The 20,959-nt window shown below is 44.1% G+C and overlaps 1 protein-coding gene across 2 annotated transcripts in view; it reads left to right on the plus strand.

Annotated features, from left to right (window-relative positions):
• The first annotated feature begins 324 nt into the window (after positions 1–324).
• Positions 325–20,959, plus strand: part of MTCL3 (MTCL family member 3) — a 31,114-nt gene continuing 10,479 nt past the window's right edge. Inside the window, exons 1-3 of one of the 2 annotated variants that reach the window (XM_086632089.1) lie at positions 325–1,326; positions 1,662–1,886; positions 5,357–5,515. In XM_086632089.1, coding sequence (XP_086488215.1) covers positions 382–1,326; positions 1,662–1,886; positions 5,357–5,515 — 1,329 coding nt within the window. In that variant the 5' untranslated portion in view covers positions 325–381. The remainder of the gene's footprint in view (positions 1,327–1,661; positions 1,887–5,356; positions 5,516–20,959) is intronic. The other variant, XM_086632088.1, reaches the window with a different exon arrangement.

Here is a 20,959-nt window from a genome sequence, read left to right on the forward strand (position 1 = left end):
GCGATTGGCATCGGGGGGGAAAAAAACGTCCCTCGATGCTCGTGCAGTGGGAACCGATCTCGGCCTCCGCCGTGCGGTGCGGACTCCCTCCCGATAGCCACGCCGCAGTGCCGCTGGCCTTCAGCCTCGGCCGGCTACTCCCGCCCGCCGCTCTGCCCGCGGGGCAGGGCCCGGGAGCGGACGGGGCACCGCGGCGGCAGGGAGCGGGCACCCTGGCCGCCGGCGTTGCCAGAGAGCCCCTCTCCCCGCCGCCCCCAGGATGCTCTCCCCGTCCCCACCCCGACCGTCTTCTCCGCTTCTCGTCCCCCAGCTCTCAGGGCGGCGGCGGAGGAGGCGGAGGACGCCGCCGGTGATGGACGTCTCCGCGAGATAGCCGCCGCCATGAGCCAGCCGCCTGCAGGCGGCGCCGCCGCCGCCGAGCCTCGCCTCCATCCCGAGGGCAGCAGCGGCAGGAAGCAGCAGCGAGCCTCCTCTCCGGCCAGGGCCCGCGACAACCCCCCGCGCCCGCCGCCCGCCGCCGCCGCCGCCGCCGCCGCCGCCGCCGCTGCCCGCGCTCCGGCCGCCGCCGCCAAGGCCGCCTCGGCGCGGCCGCCGCCGGGCCAGGCCCCGAGAGCCGCCCGCGGCCGCGCCGCCGACAAGCCGCCGCGCGGCGCGGGGCCGCCGGGAGCTGTCCAGCCCGGCGCCGGTGCTGAACCGCCGCCCGCCGCCGGCGGGAAGGCCGCCGCCGAGGAGCCGCCGCCGTGCGCCGCCGAGCCCGCCGCGCCGCGCGCCGCCGAGGAGGCGCCCCCTGCAGGAGGCGGCGGCGGCGGGGGGGAGCGGGAGGGGGCGGGGGCGCCGCAGCCGCCGCCGCCGCCCAAGCACTGGCGGGGGAAAGCGGGGCGGTCTGCGCTGAAGGGCGCGGGGGAGGCGGCCCCGGCATCTCCGTCTTCCTCGGCCGCGGGGAAGGGCCGCGGGGCGGCGGGCGGCGGCGGGTACTGGAAGGAGGGATGCCTGCAAAGTGAGCTCATCCAGTTCCACCTCAGGAAGGGGCTGGCGGCGGCCGCCCAGATGCAAACCAAGGGCAGCAACCACAGCAGCAGCGGCAGCGCTTCCACCTCCTCCTCCTCCTCCTCCTCCGCCTCCGCGGCCGCCGCCCCGGCCGAGCCGCTCCCGGCCGCCTCCGCCTCCTCGCCCTCTGCCATGGCGGCGGCCGGGGCGGAGGGGCTGCGGCAGGGCGAGGCGGGCGGTGACAGCGGCGGCGCCCCCGAGGGCGCCCTGAGCCCGCAGCTGCAGGAGGAGATGCAGGAAGAGATGGAGAAGCTGCGGGAGGAGAACGAGAGCCTCAAGGTGAGGGACCGGGGCGGCGCGGGATGGGAGGGGGGGGCAATCCGGGACCGGGCGGGAGCCAGGTGGCCTCCCCACCCCCGCGCCGGGAGGGGGTTTCCCTGCCACCCTCTCCCCTGGCACTAGCGCAGGAGGCAGCGTTACGATGGGCCTGTCGTGGGGCGTGTGGGCAGTGGCACTTCTCTGCTTCCTTGCAGTGCTTTTAATGAGCTGGGTTGTATTTAGCTGGCATCCCTGCGGGCGGAAGCTCCATTTTGGCCTCCTTCTCCTATACATGCTGACATTTGTGCTTTCGGCACACCTGTTGCGACCGTGTCCCCTTCTCGCCCTGGTGGCAGAACGAGATAGATGAGCTGAGGACGGAGATGGACGAGATGAGGGACAGTTTCTTCGAGGAGGACGCTTGTCAGCTTCAAGAAATGCGCCATGAACTGGAGCGAGCCAACAAGAACTGCCGGATCCTTCAGTACCGGCTGCGCAAGGCCGAGCGCAAGAGGCTCCGCTACGCCCAGACCGGCGAGATTGACGGCGAGCTCTTGCGCAGCATGGAGCAGGACCTCAAGGTATGGCCATGAGCTGGTGTCAAGGGGAGGGAGCGTCTCAGAGGGAGACACGGTCCTCAGGACTCAGGCTTTCCATCCGTTCTGTTGTACACTCAGCACCCAGTGCAGCTCATGGGATAGCAATGGCCAAACTTACCTGGGTGATAAGTCCTTTGGTGCATAGGTAGGCTATTTTCAGCTTTGCTCCAATCATTTTTTTGTCATCAATGTTCAAGAAGTGACCCAAATACAAATTAGCATCTGGAGTTTTTGCATCTTTTATGATGAATGCAAAACATGCCCTACCACTGCAAAATTAAACCAACCTCACTGAGTAGTCCCATTGATTTTGAGAGGATTATGGTACTCTTCAGTGAAGATTTCAGAGGGCTGGTGGGTGGAATACTTGCAGAGTCACAACATGAAATCCCGACTGTGTTGGTGTCAATGGAAAAACTGCTGTTATCTTCAGTGAAGCCAGGGTTTTCCACATCCACCTGAAACCATAGACAGCCCATCAAATTTCAATGTTTAATCAACTGCATTTCATCCATAATGTCTGAATGAAACACAACCCATTGCTGAGGAAGAGTTTCTGTCCTTGTTTAAAGATTGCCGTTGGTAAAATACCCATCATCTCCATTCTAGATTCGTCCAATTACAGAAAAAAAACCTTTCTTGCCCTAGTTGGAAATTGTTTAATTTCTGCTTCCATCCACTAGACTTTGTTAGGGCTCTTAGTGAATCAAGACTTCTAAACTTTTTTCAATTGACTGGTCTCCCGCCATTTTGCATGGAAGTACAGACCTCTCCATAGCAAATGTGAGCTTGTTGGCCACACTTCTGCCTGGGACTAGTTACCTACAGCATGCTGGATTCTGTGGACTGGAGTTGGAAATGCTAATTTAATACATGATTAGGAAGGAATAAGGTCATTTTTAAACTTTTTTTGATAAGTATAATGGATTGAGTCTGTTATTCCCAGGCCTGGTTTACAGACTTGGATCATCTTTTCTGAAAATTTTCCAGCTTGTCATCATTCTTATCAAAACGTAGACACCAGTCCAAGACATGTTCCAGCACTTTTCTCACTAATGCCATTTAAAATGCTAATATCCTTCTCTCTATTTCTATTTCTATTTGATATTCCTTTTCTGTACATATTCAAAACCCACGTTTGCTGTTGTGGCCATGACACTTCTGTAAGTACAGCTGTCCATGTGGCTCTTGACAAAATCGTGTCTTCCTGGTCAGAAGCAAAACGACCCCTTTCTCAGGGGTCAGATGGAATTGCTGATCAAAACAAGGGATGTTTTGCACACTCAGAATGATACTCAGGTGAATAGTTGAGACACGCACCTTTGCAGGCAGAGTTTGAACCTGAACCTTCGTGTCTCGAGTGAATATTGTGATTCCAGCTTCCAGATTTGGCTTCTTTGTTGGCTCAGTGCTACTTTCTGTGAGCAAGTAATGCACTCGCAAGGCCTGGGAGGGAAATGGTGAGGGCACCTCTGGTGAGGAGCTCGCCTGCAATAGAGGAGATAGCAGCTAAGGCCTTAGGTTGAGCTGACAAAAGGCTCGCTTTCATTAGGATTTCTCCCATGTCTTTCCCAATAACCATACAATTGACTATTTGGAAAGGGATAGTGTTTTTTTCAAAGCGTTCTCACAGATCATGAATGTGTTCACCTTTGCAGTAGAGATGAACGTTTAATGCCAAATTCCTGCCTAATAGAATTCCGGATACTGGCTAACCGTAATCATAACTCACGTGCAGTTCTCTGTAGTGTTCCCAAGTCCTCTTCTGAAGAATTTCTATCCAAAATAATGTTGTCTGTTTTGCATGAGTACTATATTAGGGGACTTAATCCTTTGGAGATACAGTCTTGCATATAGCTGTATTAGTATGTGTCTTGTGTAAGTGAGTCCCATTTCCCATGCGATCTAGAATGCTCCGTAGGATTTCCCTGCATTACTTGCTACCTCATCAAATTTTATGTCAAAAAATCTCTAGCAGTAATGATTGTATTTTTTGGTTGTATTTACTGACCCAGGCTATATCTATGGACTGAAGACAGATTCTCATAGGATGCTGTTAAAAATGTCCCTCAGGATTTTCCATTTACTTTGGTTGGACAGCCAGGCGAGCAGTGTAATACCGAGTGTAGGAAAAGACATTGAGAGACAGCCTTGTGGTGTGATTCTCAGCTCATCCTGCAGTCTCTTTGGAGTATGGTTATAATTGAAATTCCCCTCCACTCTCTCTTTCTGTTGGGCATTATGTGTCTTGAGTGTGCGTGCCGTGGGGGGGAGGTTGTTGAATGATCTTGTGCTACACTGCAGTGTTGTATCTGTAATTCACACACACTGGGTTTCTTGTCAGGGGAGGCTGAGTCACTAGCTGCTGCTGTTTTCTGATAGATCAGATTCTTCTAGACTGCTTACTTGCAATTATTATTTTTTTCTTGAGAGTTTTAGTATGTAAGAGAGAATTCTTTGACATACAAATATAAAGATCGTTTTAGTGAAAGCCATAAAGGATAGCTCGGTGAGCTCCCCTAGCTAATGCTAAGAAGGATTAATTATACTTTCCAATGTTCTAAAAAAAGCAGGAAATTAGGCTTTTCAAACTATGTGTCTAAATCACCATCATAACAGTGATTAATGTATATTTAAATATTTTTAGTGCATGATTATGGTTTCTGGTGGATTCACAAAATGCAATGCGAGTGGCTTGAACGGCAAAATTCTCATTACTTTACCTGAAGAAGAGGAATTAGATCTTGACATGTACTTTTTAACTCTATTCCTGTGAAAACGCATTTTTTAAAAAAGAAGCAAAAACTTTAGTGTTCATTTTCATTTAAAATATTGGACATCATTTGGGTGAACACAAGGTCAGTAAAACTGTTGTTTGTTCATATTTTACTCTTTAAATTAACCAATAGTAGTGAACACCAGATATTTAGATTAACTGTCCATGAAGGAGAGAGAAACTAGCTGGGTTGAAATAAAGATGTGTCTGTTTGTGGTCCTATACAAGGCACAGGTAGGGTAGGTCTGGAGAAGGTGGGCCCTGCTTTTAGATGCTTCTGCATGTCAGAGATTTGAAGGGCATAAGCCTTAGTGCATCGAAAAACATAAGCTAGCAGTGATTGAGAGAAAAGAGATGCTGCACTGTCTCCAGGAACAATGAAGGTCCTGTTTTACTGTTGACATAACAGGACCTAAGAAGGAGTTATGGTTTAGTGTCTACTGTGGTATCCAGAGAAGGTCACAGGAATAATATGCTATTTTTTAGAAGGAATTGGCTTGAAATTGGAGTAATTTAGAATTCTATCTGTGGATGGCCTTGTCTACATGTTTCCTTTCATACCTCTTCCATCAAAACATTCAGAATTAACCTGTAAATGGTTGCTTAGGCACTAAGCACTGCAGCAGTAATTCTTTTTTTTTTTTTAATCTTTCTTTTGAAATATCATTTCATTTAGGTTGCAAAAGATGTGTCAGTGAGACTTCACCATGAGTTAGAAAACGTGGAAGAAAAGCGTACTGTAACAGAAGATGAAAATGAAAAATTAAGACAGCAGCTTATCGAAGTTGAAATTGCCAAACAAGCACTACAGAATGAACTGGAAAAAATGAAAGAGGTTAGTGTTGCTATTTACTTCTACACAAAGTATTTGAAGTTCTCAAATTCCTATTGCTGAACTAACTGATTTTCTTCTTAGAACTTGTTTTGGGGGCGCAAAATATGTCAGGCAGAAGTTGAAAGTTGTCAAGAGTGCTGAAGTACAGCTTGGTGATTGGGAAGCTGAGAACAAGTGAGAAAATATTTGTTGTTTCCTAGGTGAAACAGAAACCAAATTGAGGCTTTGTTTTTCCTATACAAGGAGGGAAATGTGGAACTGATGGTAACAGAGTTCAGAGGCTTTGAGACATTGTACTTACGTTAAGATACATACAGAAAGAGTGCTGAAGGGAGTCAGAGCCGTCTAACTTTGCAGATGATATTCCCCACAGGTTTTTACAAAGTCTAATATTTTTCCCTTGCTAACTGTTACTAGGGACTAGCAAGCACAGTGAGACTGGGGATCTAGCCACCTCCCTGTCTTGTTCACTCATGCTCTTTTGGGAGTATTGGAGAGTGAGAGACTCTACCTGGCCTTTCAGTCTAAGCATCATTTTACATTATATCTAATTCATCTTCAGAATTACTCCATTGGCCATTATATAGATGCAAGATACTGTGCCATTAAGTAAGCAGAAAATTGTATTACAGCAGTAATAGCCTGGCCGACAGAGATAACAAAGCATGCAGTAAAAAGAGAAACTGTTGACTAAGAATGACTTTTCAGGACAGATTTTAGAAACAGCATTCCAGTTCAGTGTTTAAAATTCAATGAATGCCAGGGATTTTCACTTTTAGTAATATTCCCTAGCAGGAATGCCATTGTCTACTTTGATCTTGTATGAAGCAGAAGAGATGTATTTCCGTTTTTAAGAAAGGCAGGAATTTTTTCAGTTGTATGACGAGTTACAGTATTTTTAGGAACTGCAAGTGCTTACTTTAAGTGATGTAGTATTAAAAATATTCATGTTTTCTTTACAGGAACTGAATTTCAAATGTGTTAGCAGAGAATGAACAGGTGTTTTTTTCCACCTTCTACTGCTTTTCCAGATAATTGCAGACTTGAAAAGGGCATGAAATCTGAATCTTGTTCACCTTCCCTCTCCTCTGCCTGAGGCTTTCTTCTGTTTTCATTCTGGTTTATGCCATCAAATACTACTCAGTTCCCAGGGCCATTTTCTTTATGAAAGCATGGTCTTTCTGTAATTATCCTTACAACTTGTTGTTAAGCTTGGCTTTACTCCAAAATTTCCATTATTCTTGTCTGTTCAGACTCTACTTTCTTGTAGATTCCCATTTCTGGATCCTTTCCTCCTGCCCTGTGATAGGTCGTACCACAGTAGGTTTCTTTTTCTTTGCTTCTTCTTATGAATCTTCAGATTACAATGATGTGTAATGGCAATTTAATAGCTCACGCTCTCTGAGAGCTATGTACCTATGGGAAATTAACCCAATAAATAGTCGTCTTCGCCGCTGTCATCAGTAGTCACTTTCTCCTTATCCTGATTCTTCCCTCTGGCCCACTATGCTGAACTATGGTTCTGCTGCTCTCATACTGCTCTCCACTTCTTTCTTTAGCTTAGGTATTGGCCCCTTTCTGTCCTTGCTCTTGGTATCAATGGAAGGATACTTGAGGCTCCAGAAGAAAGGCAAATGTCATGTTTAAGCTAGGGGCTCTTCTACACAACACTATTTTCATGAGCTGAAACAAATAGATGACTGCCGTTGGCACAGAACGGGGGCACTGAGCCAGAATGGAAAAATGCAGTAAGACTTTGCACCAGGGCAGAGGTGGAATGGACGGAGTCAGAAAAACCTCCTCATACTGAACTGGAGAGGAGAACTGCCATGCCCAGACATTATATGCATCATCATAATTAGGCAGGAGTTTTCATTTATGTATTTCAAACAGGCTACTGAGTCCCTTTCAGAAGGAGAAAGCTGCTTTCAGGCTAGAACTTTCAGCACAGCATGGGGGAAGTTGGAGGATGGTTGAGGAGGTGCAAGTCATAGAAAAGGAAGTTTGAAGTGAAGCCAAATTATTATGCACTTTGCAAGCATGCCATGACTTGGGAGAGCAATGGTGAAGAATACTGATTCTTACAAATTTGAAATTTAGAATCTGTGAAGAACCTATGAAAATGTTAACATGAAACAACCAGGAAAACAACTCAAAGTAGGCTGAAGTGAGCTACATAATGTCTTTACTTCTCTGGCAATTGGAGGTTTCCTGCATCTTAAATGTCACTGTCAGATAGGCATAATGTTAATTTTCTGTTTGCTTGTGAATTATTTCCTCCGGTTTCATGGGTTTACAACTCTTTCTCATTTCAGTACAGCCATTATAACCAATCTAACTTCCTGCTTAAGAAGTTCTACTCAGCATAAATAGGAATGCAGAGTCAAGACCTTTTGTCTGGATCGTGATTTTCGCTTTATTGAACTTAGAATTAATGAGAGAGTTAATCTCCAAAGACAATGAAGCATTTTTATTTTACAGCATAATAACAGTGCTCAGAGTATGTAATGACTGATTTCTGTACTTTTATGTCATCAAATGTACAACAAAAACACAAACCTTCCCATTCTTCTTAAAATCTATTTATGTATAACTGCCATGGGAAATTTGTTCTTTTATAATGAATAGTGTGAGATAGCAGAGAATGATTAAAAGACTTAATAGAAACTGTTGGAGGCAGAAGCATAATTTTTTGTTAGGTAGTCTCTAGAGCAGGACCAAAGCCAAAGTTCTCCTTGTGTAGATTCTATATCGTTTTAAAAAATATGGTAGACTTGACTACAAACATGTATAAAAGATAAATGCTAGCAGATGTATTTGTGTAGAGACAAATCTAGAGTTCTCCAGTGAACATTTGGGTGAATAGAGACTTGTGAATGTATTCATCCATTAATATAGGTAGTTGCCGTTTACTTTCTTGGTTTGCAGCTTTTGAAAAAAATAATTATGATGTATTCTATGGCTAATGGAAGTTTTTGATGGCAGCAGAAGCTTGCAGGCATCTAGGATTTGGAAGATGTTCCAGCAAAGTGTACATTTTCTATCAGTTACTCTTACTTGCAGTCCCCCAATCTGCAGCTATTTCATTTAGTGTTATTCCTGCATATATCCACACAGAAACACAAGATTTTTTGTCTGCATTATCAATTCTCAGAATTTATTTGTAGCAACTGCTGCTGATTTCCTCTTTATTTGTTATTGTTAATTACAATGCTTTTGAGAAGCTGAGAACAAGCTAGAGAAATTTTCCCTAGAAGAAAAAGAAACCAACTGCAGCTAGATGTAATTTTTTCAGATGTAAAAAAATTGTTAATGAGTTGGGTCCCTTAACATGATTGTTAATTTGTAGGTAACTGTTTGTTAAAGCCTAGCTAACTCTTGTAGAGCTTTTCGTGATCACAATATGAACTAAGAATCCATTTATTTACTATAGTTGTGTAGGAAATGCCCAGTTAGCCATGCTTTAGATGGTTTGTTGTGAGGCAGATGAAGTAGATGGAAAATATGATACATGTATTGGACCCTGGGCTTTACAAATCCTCTTTGTGATGCAGATCTTTGATTGCAGGAGGCATAGTGTTTTTCAGAGACATGTCTTTATGGGTAGAAATAGATTGCTCTCCTAGTGCTCCAAGCTGGGCAGATGCAAGACAGCTCAGTTCTCACAGCCACATCAGGGTGATGTTGTCAAGCTGCCCTTTTCTTCTTCTAAGCGTAGGTTATTAGCTCAGGTACAGAGCTTGAGATCACCATCGCTACAGGGCACGTGAACCCAGAGGTGTCTTTTGTCCCACACTGCAGTCAGAGGAGTTTATGCCTCTCCACATAGATCTGTGTTTTACTGGAGTGGAGCCTGTCTTGTCAGTCAGTCTGTTTTGTGCGCTGCATGGAAAAGGAAGAAGGCAGCAGGGCCTGGGCAACTGGGCACTGGAGCCTGGAAGAGGAATCTGAATTCTGTTCCTGATTTTTATACTAACCTGCTGTGGGACCACAGGAAAGTAATTATACTTTTCTGCTTACTCTTGCAACCTTTATCTGCCCTGTTTATGTAAGCTGTGAACACAGATTAGCTCTCCATACATCTCCGAGTGCTCAGGCTGCGCAGAAATCAGGAGGGTAGCTGGAAATAACACAGCAAAAGCTGCTGTAAAAAAAAACCAACAAACCAAACCAAAAAAACTCCCAACTAACAACGCCTCCAAAAAAACCTTGAAAACTGGAGAACTGTGAAAAGAACTGCTAAGGGATGATCCTGTCTCAGTCCCCTTGATCACCAATATCAGCTTGCCCACTATGTCTCCTTGATAAAAATCTAGTGTCTCTCCTTTCTCACAGCCCTTTCCCTCTCTAAGCCCCTTCTCCTGCCATTTAGCCACAACCACTTATTTCCAGTCTTTCTCCTATAACTCACAAAGTCTCAGATTCTCCCTCTCAATCTTGATCCTGTGTCTGTTGTTTATTTTCTTTTTTTTGGGGTGTGTGGCTTGGCTGTTTTTCTGTCCTCTGGTTCCTAAGTTCCAGGCTTATCCTTCTCCCTCCCACTCCTTCCTTTCCTTCATCCTCCAACTCTTCATCAGTGTCCAATATCCCCTCTGAATTTCAAGTCTATTCCAGTTCATTTTACTCTTATTCTACTCCAAGTATATTATTTCCATTTCTTAGTTACAACTTCTCTCTTCTGCAAAATTTGTCCTTTTCTCCTGATTCTTCCACGCTGTCATACAAATCTGTCAGCTTCCTTGGTTTGTTCTGTTCCTTTCCTTGTTTCCAAGCCTTAGCTCTTCCCTTTTGCCTCTGGACTGAGAGCAGTGGAAGATCACTCGCTGTACTAGGAAAGAGCAACTATATCACTGTGAGCACTAGGAGAAAAGGTTTCTGGTTCTAATGCCTAGCCTCAACTTTATCTAGACTCACATGGAACAACAATTGCAGGACTAGTTAGGCTTTGCCTTCTGGCCTGGAGTTGGAACATGATGTGTCAGCTGGAGAAAATGTGCAGATTGATAGCTGGAGTGGGAGGGGTGTGGTAGTTTGTAAATACAGAATTTTAATCAATTTAAATTGGTAAACTCCATGAAATAATTACCTGGTAATGTATAGGAATGGGAGATTTGTTACGGTTTGGCCAGTCATGATTTGGATGAATTAGAAAAGTATGAGGTGTATATCATGTACAGACACAAACATGTTCCAGAGCACAGGCATACTGGAACTTCTCAGAAGAACAGTTGTTAGAATAATTTAATATCAGCAAGCCAGGATAGTCACTTCTTGGAAACAGCTGAATAATTTTGCTGAAATTTTCCGAAAATATTAACAATGTTGATAACTTCTCCTGAGGCAGATGCTTGGCATGGAAAATCTGCAACATCTAAAATGTTGTGAGGTTGTAAGGAACTAGAAACAGGTCTCATAATGGGTGGTGATTTGTAGCATTTCCAACAGTCAAGGCAACCATATCCGCCAGAAGCATTACGTTTTTGAATGCCTTCAGAATTAAAACTTCTCATCTGCTATTTGTCTTGGTCACTTGTCCAAGGACCTTACATTTCACCATCTCACAGTCAGAGCTCCCAGTGGCCATCAAACCCCTGACCAATGCTACTTGCAAGAGGTCCATCAGAGTGATTCCCACAGCTGTCTTGTTTATCACCTGTGGCAAAAATTCTCTTCAGTCCATTGCAGAAATCATGTGACTTTTAGTTGTCTGAAAAATGCTTCATCTGTTTCCTCTTATTCATCAAACAGTCTGTAGAAAATGCCCCAAATGATGCCACACATGCTTCTCTGTCCTCTAATTCTTACGCATAGCTCACAGCTGGCCCATCACCCGTTACAAGGCAATGCTACGTGCCATTGATCTGCTCTTTTGTGTAGAGCACAACCCTTCTTTCTCACCTTTAGAGTTCCTATCAATCTGTGGCTGCACTCCAAGCATGTGAGCTGCCCTGTCATGTCTCTGTGATCCCAGTAAGGTCACAGCTCTGTAACTGTGCACGGACTTCTAGCTTCTGTTTGTTTCCCACACTGCATGTATACAAGTCACTGGAGATGGATAGTTGGTTATGCTGCTTTGAGAGGGAAAGTTTGAGCCTCCTGCATCATACTGTCTCCCAGGCACTTCCTAATTGCAGCTTATGTTTTCATTTCTCTTCAGAGTTTGAGCCTCATTTCAAACAGCTGGTAACGGAGGGAGCAGGGACGAGGTAGAGAGAGATGAGATGCTAGTACACCTGCTGATGTGGCTGATCAGCGTCACAGGATCAGCGTAGTAAGTGGTACTCTTCGAGGAGATAAAGTAATTTACTTGCTCCTGGCACCAGATGGCAGCAGGGGAGGATTTAATAAGCCTCTCACAAGCCCGATTCCTTCCTGGGTTTTTTGGAGGACCCAAATACTGAGTCTATCATCAGCAACGTTTCTACTAAAAGTACGTTTAAGCAGAGGGTTTCTGTGATCTGGAATCTCAGTTTGTTGCCTCATGAAAATTTAATTTGCTTTGGTGAAAAGAACAACGGGATAATGAGGAGACTTTTTTAAAAAGGGATGAGAAACAGGTCTCTGTCTGAGTTTATACAGGAAAAAGCAAAAAAGTCCTCTGTCTCCAAGCGCGGCTCAGTGACTCTCTAAGCACTGCATCCCTGCAGATGCAGAACCCCCAGTTACTTCCGTCAGACTTGCTTATGTGAAATTTTGTTACCATTGGTATCCTGCCCAAATATTTTGTTCCTTTAAAATCAGTACTCAGCAGGGATGCTATTCATCATCTGTGAGGGTATGACTGGCATCTTTGCTCAGAGCACACTGCGATTTCACAGTGAGCAGGGTAAGCAGAGTTTCCTTCAGTCTGGTTTTTTGAATATAAGAAAAGAATCATAATGGCGAAAAGAATTAATTTCTGTTACAAAATCTGTTGTAGTAATTCTCTGGAAATGTTGTGCCATAAACAGGAAAAAAAATGTGTGCATTTGAGAAGTAGTTTACACTTAAACCTCATAAAATTACATTTTAATTATATATCAGCCATCAGCAATTCACATGAGCCATTTGCTTCAAGACAGTTTGTGAAAACTGAAAATAAACAGCCTAATGGTCAATAATAATATAGCTCCAAAACATATGTAATAAGTAGTGAATGATTTCAAAAGAATAAATCTCCATAAATATCTCATTGTGAAGAGGTTTTGTGAGTAAAGATGACTGGAGGGGATTTTGTTTCAGAGTCATTGAAGCTGGTGTGCTGCTTTGTGGATTCCTATTGACTTGTCTTAAAATTTGCAAGGATGTGTAAAAGGAGTGGCAGATTGTCTTGCTAATGAGGAAGCTATAATGAAAGAGTGGCAACTGTAGTGAAACAGAGTGTATCTATCTGGAATACCTTTAAAACAGAAAATAATTTAACCATCACAAAATAAAGTTTGATCAATGATTTTGAATCTGTAGACATAATGCTGCTACTCTGGTTTGATGAGGGCATGGGAGTTCCTTCCTTTTGGCAGAATGTTACCTGTTTTCCTTCCTTTCTGTGATGGGCATCAGCAGCCTTAGATTTGCAAGTTCTCTGTCAAAGTTGTTCGTGATACTACACACAGTATCCAGGTAAAATCAGAGTCTCTTTCCAGTAAGCTCTATTTTAAAGAAAAAAAAGTGATGACCACCTTAAAAAAAAACTACCCAGAACAGAGGCACAGAGCAAGAGCTGAGTTTCCAAACACAGAGAAACTGTGCGTTAGGGAAAGGATGTCCCTACATCCTGGTCTCAAATCAGCACCTGAGACTTTTTTTGCTCGGATCATTCTTAAAGTTGTTATTTGCTACAGAGTTGTTTCCATTAGTCAAAAACTGTATTTGTAAAGTAAATCAGGCCAAGGAAGGGCCCACACACAGACAAGCGATTGCTAGCAGATCCCTCCAATGGTTTTGGTCTGGGTCAGCTACCACTGCTTCAGTGCTTGAGGTCTAGCCTGGGTCAGAGCTCATTTCTGATTGACAGTTTGGACGTGGTCCTGCTTGTTTTGAAGGAAGCTGTAGGGAAGTTTAGCTGCATTGTCATTTTAGCTGAAAGGAGACTGAATTGAGGAGTGCCAGTTGGCATCAGGTCCTGAGAACAGTCCCTGACCATTTCATTTACTGGTGTAAAACTAGACAAAGCGTCTCTGACGTGGTGTGGAGCCAGATGAGATGGCAAATGAGACACAGAACAGCAAGCCCAGTTCGTTGCTGCCATGTGAATTCCTACTGCTAAGGATTACTGTCAAGGGGCATTCTACCAGTACTGACAAAGCCAACACAACTGGCATGCCCAGTCCTCTGTGTAAGTAAAGGACAGTGCGGTAACCATGGCCCAGGTGGTGGATGGTAACTGATTACCAGAGAAAATGGTTTGTGAGCATGAACTCAGGGTGTGACAGACTGGAAAAGATGTATCTCTGTTGCTGCAGACTTTAGGGTATGACTTTCTTGAGATCTAAAGGAGAAAGAAGGTCTCTTATACCTCATTACTGAAGTAGGAGATCTTGCTACTGACTTCAGTAAGGTCCTCGAAGTACGATACCACGTTACCAAATGGAGGAAAGTTTGGAAAATCAAGTATTGCTTGGTTTATATTCAGACATCTCCTAATCATTTGTTGGCACTGTCCTGTTTGTAAGCCTGAGAAGTTCACTTATTTTCTACTAAAAGACAAAGATTTTAGGACTCTGTAATGATCCTCAAGCACAGAAGACAAGTTTTTATTTTTGCACTTCTGAGTTTCAGTATTTCTTTACCCAAATGGACATTCAAGAGTCCAAATACATAATTTAGACATAGAGGTACCAATTAGATTGCTCAAATGAAAGAAAAAGCTGCCAGGTAACTTAAAAGTGTAAAAGTGAGCTCCCTGGTTTAGCTGGCTTTTCGATAGCTGTCATGCTACCTTTCACAGTCTTATCCATAGGCAGCACATAATCCACATTGATTCTTTTGTTGTTGTTTTGCTTACTTTTTAAAAATAATATATTATGCTTTTTTAATTCCAACTATCATTTTATTTATCCCCATTTTGTATTTTTTGGCAGATCTCTGGATTTTTTTGTAAGACACTGTGTGTAATTTGCTTAGTTTCTTAAAGAAAGATTTGCAGAGTAGAGAGGACAAATTTGACCTCTTTGTACTGCTACAAAAGCATGAATGGGAGTATAAAGTTATGCTAGGATTCTATAGATTTAGAGGAAATCCAGATGACTTTGCAAAATTGCTTTCTATCAGCTGGAAGGCTTTATGGAAGCAGAACAGAGACATTTTCTAAGCACCGAACCAAAGGTCTAGATACATGTTTTCATATGGAATCAATATACACCAAATGTCGTAATCTTCCTGGAAGACTCGACAAGGCTTTGGTGAATAACAGTAATACATAATTCCTGCCCCTTGTACTACTGTGTTCAGTCCACTGCTTAAGTGCACCAGTTCCTTCAAAGAAGCACCTGGAAAAACAGAGCATTTGCAATATGCTGATACAGGTCAAAGCTGAGCTTGTTTCAGCTTGAAAAGAAAATTCTCATAGCTTTGTTTCTCTTTAGTGCGTGTGCTCACTGCTGGCTTCAGAGCTGTCCTTCTCAGTCTTAAATTGAGCTCTTCAGCAAGCCCCCATGAAAAAATTTTCTGTGTTTGCATTCTCTGATGCTAGCAAGTCTACAGTTGAAAAATCAAGGTGCTCTGTAGCCTGGTAGATTTATTAGCTATTCTGCACATAGAATTTCCCAGTGCATCTTTCAGGTGTCTGTGTTGCTGATGGCTCTTTGGCAGAGCCTCACAGCCCTAGGTAGTTTGTACCAGCTTGAGGAGAGCAAGCAGAAAGTAGCATCATAGAGGTAAGCACTGTCCTATGTTTCAGCTGGCCAGTGTGAGGAAGGAGAACCTTCTCCTATCATCAGGATGATGATGGCTGTTCTGGAGCATGACCTAGGCCCTCAGGGAGTAACCTCAGTGTGGTTTCCAGTGTAAAAACTGTTGAAAGATACTGGCAATACCTCAGATGGGAGCACAGACAACAGAGCCATGTGCAACAAAACTACCAGAGAAATTACTATATTTACTATTCATTATATTACTCATTGCTGCTTCAGAATGATGGTTCTGAAAACTTAAGTGGCTAGCGTAATTCTTACAGAATCAGAAAAGCCAACTGAAGCAAGTATAGCTTTTTTATGTGCTGCTATATATGATTAATAAGTACTTCCTGAAAGAGAAAAAATACTGTTTGATAACTGCGGTGCTAATGGCACATAGCGGGATGCAAAGGATGTAGTGTGATACTCTGGGCTTTGGATTGGACTGTAAATCTTGGTTCTTTTCTTTCAAAGTTGTTGCCTGAGCCTTCTTTTTTTCCCCCCCAAAACGGAGACAATCCAACTTAAATGTTTTGTTGCAAATGCTTGATAATGTCTCTTGTGTTTGTGTACAATGCACTTAAAAATAAAAAAATTATGTAGTATGGTGAGGGTATTGGTTGCAATGTTGTGAATTTTTGAGTGGTCCAGGCCAATGTGTAGGAAATCAAGTAAAGGTGATCCTAGAGAAAAGTAGAGACTGTCCAAACATACAGGGATGGCGTTAGAAAAGCCAAAACCCACCTGGAGCTGAATCTGGTGAGGGATGTTGAAGGGCAACAAGAAGGGCTTCTACAGGTTTAGCAGCAGCAAAATGAAGATTAAGGAAAACGTATGCACACTGATGAATGGTGCAAGAGATCTTCTTTGCATTGGTCTTTACTGATAAGACCAGCCTTCAGGAATCTGAGGCCTCTGACATCAATAGGGAAGTCTGGAGCAAGAAAGACTTAAACTTGATGGACGATGACCAAGTTAGGGAACATTTAAACAAACTGGGCATGCACAAGTCCATGGGGCCTGATGTGATGCACCCCTGAATGCTGAGGGAGCTGGCTGGTGTCATGGCAAGGCTACTCTTGATTATCTTTGAAAGGTCATGGCGATCAGTTAACACGCTCAAGCCTCTGGCAGGACCCCAGGAGTCAACACTTGGCCAGTCATGTTTAATGTCTTCCTTACTGACCTGGACGATAAGACTGAGTGCACCCTTGTCACTGAAAATCACCCTCATCGAGTTTGTATACGCTACAAAATCATGAAGTGTTTGATACATGTGACAGTGTTACTGACATTTGGAGGGACCTCAGTAGGCTGGAGAAATGGGCTGACAGTAGCCTCGTGAAGTTCAGCAAAGGGAAATACAAAGTCCTGCACCTGGGAAGGAACAACCCTTGGCACCAGTACAGGCCAGGGGCGAATTGGCTGGAAAGCAGCTTTGCAGAGAAGGACCGAAGGGTCCTGGTGGACACCAGGTTGACCATGAGCCAGCATTGTGTCCTTGCAGCAAAGAAGGCTAATGGTATCCTGGGCTGTATTAGGAGGAGTGTCACCAGCGGGTCGAGGGAGGTGATCCTTCCCCTCTATTCGGCACTGGTGAGGTCACACCTGGAGTGCTGGGTCCAGTTCTTGGCCTCTCAGTACAAGAAAGACGTGGTCACACTGGAGAGAGTCCAACAAAGGGCTGAAAAGACGATTAAGGGATTGGAGCATGTGTCATATGAGGGGAGGCTGAGAGAGCTGGGACTGTTCAGACGAGAGATGTTGGGGAGCAGCAAGGGCTGGCTGCTCCCTGTGGGATGGGGAGCTGGGAGATAACAGCCGGCAGGACAGTGGTGTTGCCAACCAAGGACCAGTCCCACGGGACCTCAGCAGGGTGAGCAGGGCAGACCCAGAGATCGTGGCCAGGTTCGAAGAAGAGTCCAGGTTACCAGTTAGGTTCAGGGTGATGAGGCAGGTCTGAGGTGAAGCCAAGAAGGCAATCTGCAGGTCAAGGCCAGATCAACAGGGTCCGTGGCTGAGACCAGTACTCCTCTCACATAGCTCAAACAGGACCCGAAGAAGAGAGTGTGCGGAGGGGCCCCAGGTGAGGCTGGTCAGGGCCTGTGGGTGCCCTCAGGGCACTGACAGGACAAGAGAAGGGGGCTGTGTGTGGCCGGTGAATCTTATCAATGTATACAAATACCTGATAGGAGGGTGTGAAGAAGGAGTCAAACTCTTTTCAGTAGTGTCCAGTGACAGGACAAGAACAAACGTTTTTGTGAAGGTGGTCAAACACTGAACAGGTTGCCTATAGAGGAAGGAGTCTCCATCCTTGGAGATATTCAGGAAACCCCCAGGACATGGCCTTGGGAAGCTTGCTTTTGTTGCCTCTGTTCTGAGCAGGGGGACTGGACTAGATCTCCAGAGGTCCCTTTCAGCCTCAACTGGTCCGTGATTTTTCTCAGCTCTATGATCTGTACTTGTTAATAGCAAGCAGAATCTAATTGCAGAGCATACAGGGTTTAGAAAAGGGCAGAAGGGAAATGGTTTCCAGGTCGTTTCTGTTAAACAAGAAGAGCTCAGGGTCTGCCCAAGCTGTCCTTCTTTTCAGGCAAAACACAGTGAGTGAACAGGAGGTCGGATGCAGGTACGTGCTATCAAGCAGGGCATTTTCCCTGCTGCACAGGTGTGCACGGTGTCTTGTGCGACTAGTTGTGTTCTGCACAATACAGCTGTACGTCTGTGTGTCTGCGTGCAAAGTACTAAATCTTCCATCAGGCAGATACCTCACATGCAGAAAGGGGAGTGATGTACGAAGAGCAAAGTACCACAAAGAAAGCATTATACACGATACAGTGGTGGGGAATATTGCCCAACAAATGGCTTCTGTGGCCAGGCTGGACAGGAATAGGGACTGTAAGTGTGCAAGGCAGCCAGCTGATTCTTCACTGACTACCAGTGTGCTAGTTGTGATCTACTTCTGAACTGCCCTGGAAGTATACTACACTCCAGAGAGCAGAATGGTGTGTTTTGAGCCACCTTCTTTGAGACCCTTTCATTTGCACACCTTTATAGCCACATTCTGTGATGTGTGTCACTGCATGTTAAATAGAGATGAGTCACTTGATAGGGAGAACACCCTAGCTGCTCTTCTGATCCGTGTGGAATGAACACAGGCCAGGCACAAGAACACCAGGATTTTGATGTTTGTTCACTACAACCTGAAGGTTTATTTTTCGGTTACTTCAGTGTTCATAATATCAAGAATTGCAACCCTCTGGCATTTTAGCAGGTTCAGGTTTTGATAAAACCTCTCGACTCTATAGTCCAGAGTTCCAAGGACTGAATTTTTTAGTTTGAAGTAAAGGGCAGTATATTAACCTTTTAGATGTGCAGATGTGCTTTTCTGAAGTCTTTTTTCTGCCAAGATGTTTTGACATATTATCTGATTTTTTTTTCCCCATTGCTAGTATTAACAACAGCATATGTTGAGATGTGTGGAATGAGACCTGTGGATGTCATTTCTATTTTGCTTTGTCTGATCCTAGTTGTATGATTGTGTTAATTGACTTTGGCTCCCTCAGCAATGAATCCGGGTTAAGATAATAACCAAGCTCTTTGCTTAGGTCACAGATGAGTACTTGCACTTAGAAGGTATTTGCCATGCATCTGTTTCCATCAGTGTTGTGTGTAATGAGAGGTTTTTACATCCCTGTAAAGCATGACTGATGATGACATCCAACTGGCCTAATTACCAAGAGTGTTTTATATTACAGGCTTGGCTTAATTATTTTAATTTTTACAGATGCTAGCAGTTTAGATCGTTGATCAAATGATTAATTAGAAGCACCAGTAACAGTGCCCCAGAAAGAGTTTTGAACTGGAACATTGCCTTGGTGAAACACAGATACACTTAAATGTTCAGTTTCCTTGTAGCGTGCTTCTGGGGGTGTTGTTGCTGAGTTCCCAAACCCTGGTCAGGTTTCATGCATTTAGAAATTATGAGGCCAGAACTGTATAATATGATCAACTCTAACCATTCTATGATTCTATAATTCTATGATCAGCAAGTCTGGCCTCCTGAATAACATGGGTCATAAAATACTCCCACTTGTTTTATTTAAACTGATGCCTTTTTTTTTTCAGAAAAGGGTGCTGATCTGTGTTAAAAATTGACAGCTGAGAGCAGTCTTCCACAGCTCTTCCTGAACTGTCCCAGGAACAGTTAAAAATTTGCAGCTCCCTTCTCATCTGAATTTGCAGAAAGCTACTTACCAGCCAGGAAACATATGTTTTTACTGCCATGCTAAATTCAAGAGTCCAGCATCAATGCTTTACTGTTGGTTTTTGTTTTGTTTTGTTTTGTTTTTAAGTCTGCATGTTTAGGGTTGATATCCTTCAGCCATCCAAAAATTAAGCATTTAACCTAAATTTAGGAATTTGGCCTCTCTCAAACGAGAACGATGGACACTACTTGAAAGTGATTATTCACCTTGTCTGAGGGTTGTTTGGCTCTGTGGAGAGCCACATCCCTTTCTAGTTATTGAACAGTGAACCTCAGTTTTGACAGATACATCCTGGGACTAAATTAAGCCTTTTAGTCACAAAATCACACTTGGATGTTATTTCAGCTGATTATCCTCTCTGACACTGTATTTCAGAGATGTGGCTTTTCAAGAGGTCTTCTTTGTTCTTTAGGCTGTTTTCCCATTGTCTTAACATAGCTTTCACTCCTTGTTCTTACCTGTGTATCTTCATAATTAGTCATGTTAAAACAGGTATTACTTGATTGCACCAGGGTTTGTACTAGTGACTGTCCTTTTCAGTATTTAACACTTCTCCAACCTTTACTCTGTCTGCAGTCTTTATCCAATATTATTTTATGTTTTTTTCCAGGCAGCAGCAAACAGTGTTAATTAGCGTAGGACTAAAAATTGATTCTTGACTAACCCCATTAGGACTGCTGTGACATTAATTTGCAGGTGATCTGCTGGTTCAGTGACATTTATGATAAATGCTGAGAGTCGGATGTTTGTTCATGATAGCTAGTTAAAAATGCATCTCACTGATCAAATATTTATAATGAGCTGAAGACTATCAAACTTAATTTCAGAGTGAGATTTTCACTTTCCTAGTGAAAGGAAACCTTTAATAAGAGTCTTAAGACAATCTCTACATTAAGGTTTTAAGTCAGCCTAAGAGACTCAGCCCCTTCCCTTGCTGGGAATAAGCATTTCCCTTAAGAACCTGAGCAAGTTTCATTTAGGAGGAAGATTCATCATTTAGGAGGTGGAGACTTGAGGCCAGTCACAGGTCTTCTGAGCCTTTTGTAGTCAGTGCAGCTGCTGAACACTCTGCTCCAGCCAGCATTGCAATATTCTCCTTCCCCTCATCTCCATCTTTGCATGGTAGAAATACCAGGAAAAGCACTGGGTGCAGGCTTATGGGAGAGTGGTTGGTACCAGGTAGAAGGAGAAAGGTGAGCATGGGAATGTCTAGACTGCTAAAATGTCTTCCTTCCTTTCTAGCTTCTAGCCTCCATGGTTTATTTTTCCAGAGAACCTTCTTTACTTGAGCTGCTTGACAAAAC

This window comes from Tauraco erythrolophus, chromosome 2, assembly GCF_009769465.1.
Source record: "Tauraco erythrolophus isolate bTauEry1 chromosome 2, bTauEry1.pri, whole genome shotgun sequence".
NCBI lineage: Eukaryota > Metazoa > Chordata > Aves > Musophagiformes > Musophagidae > Tauraco > Tauraco erythrolophus.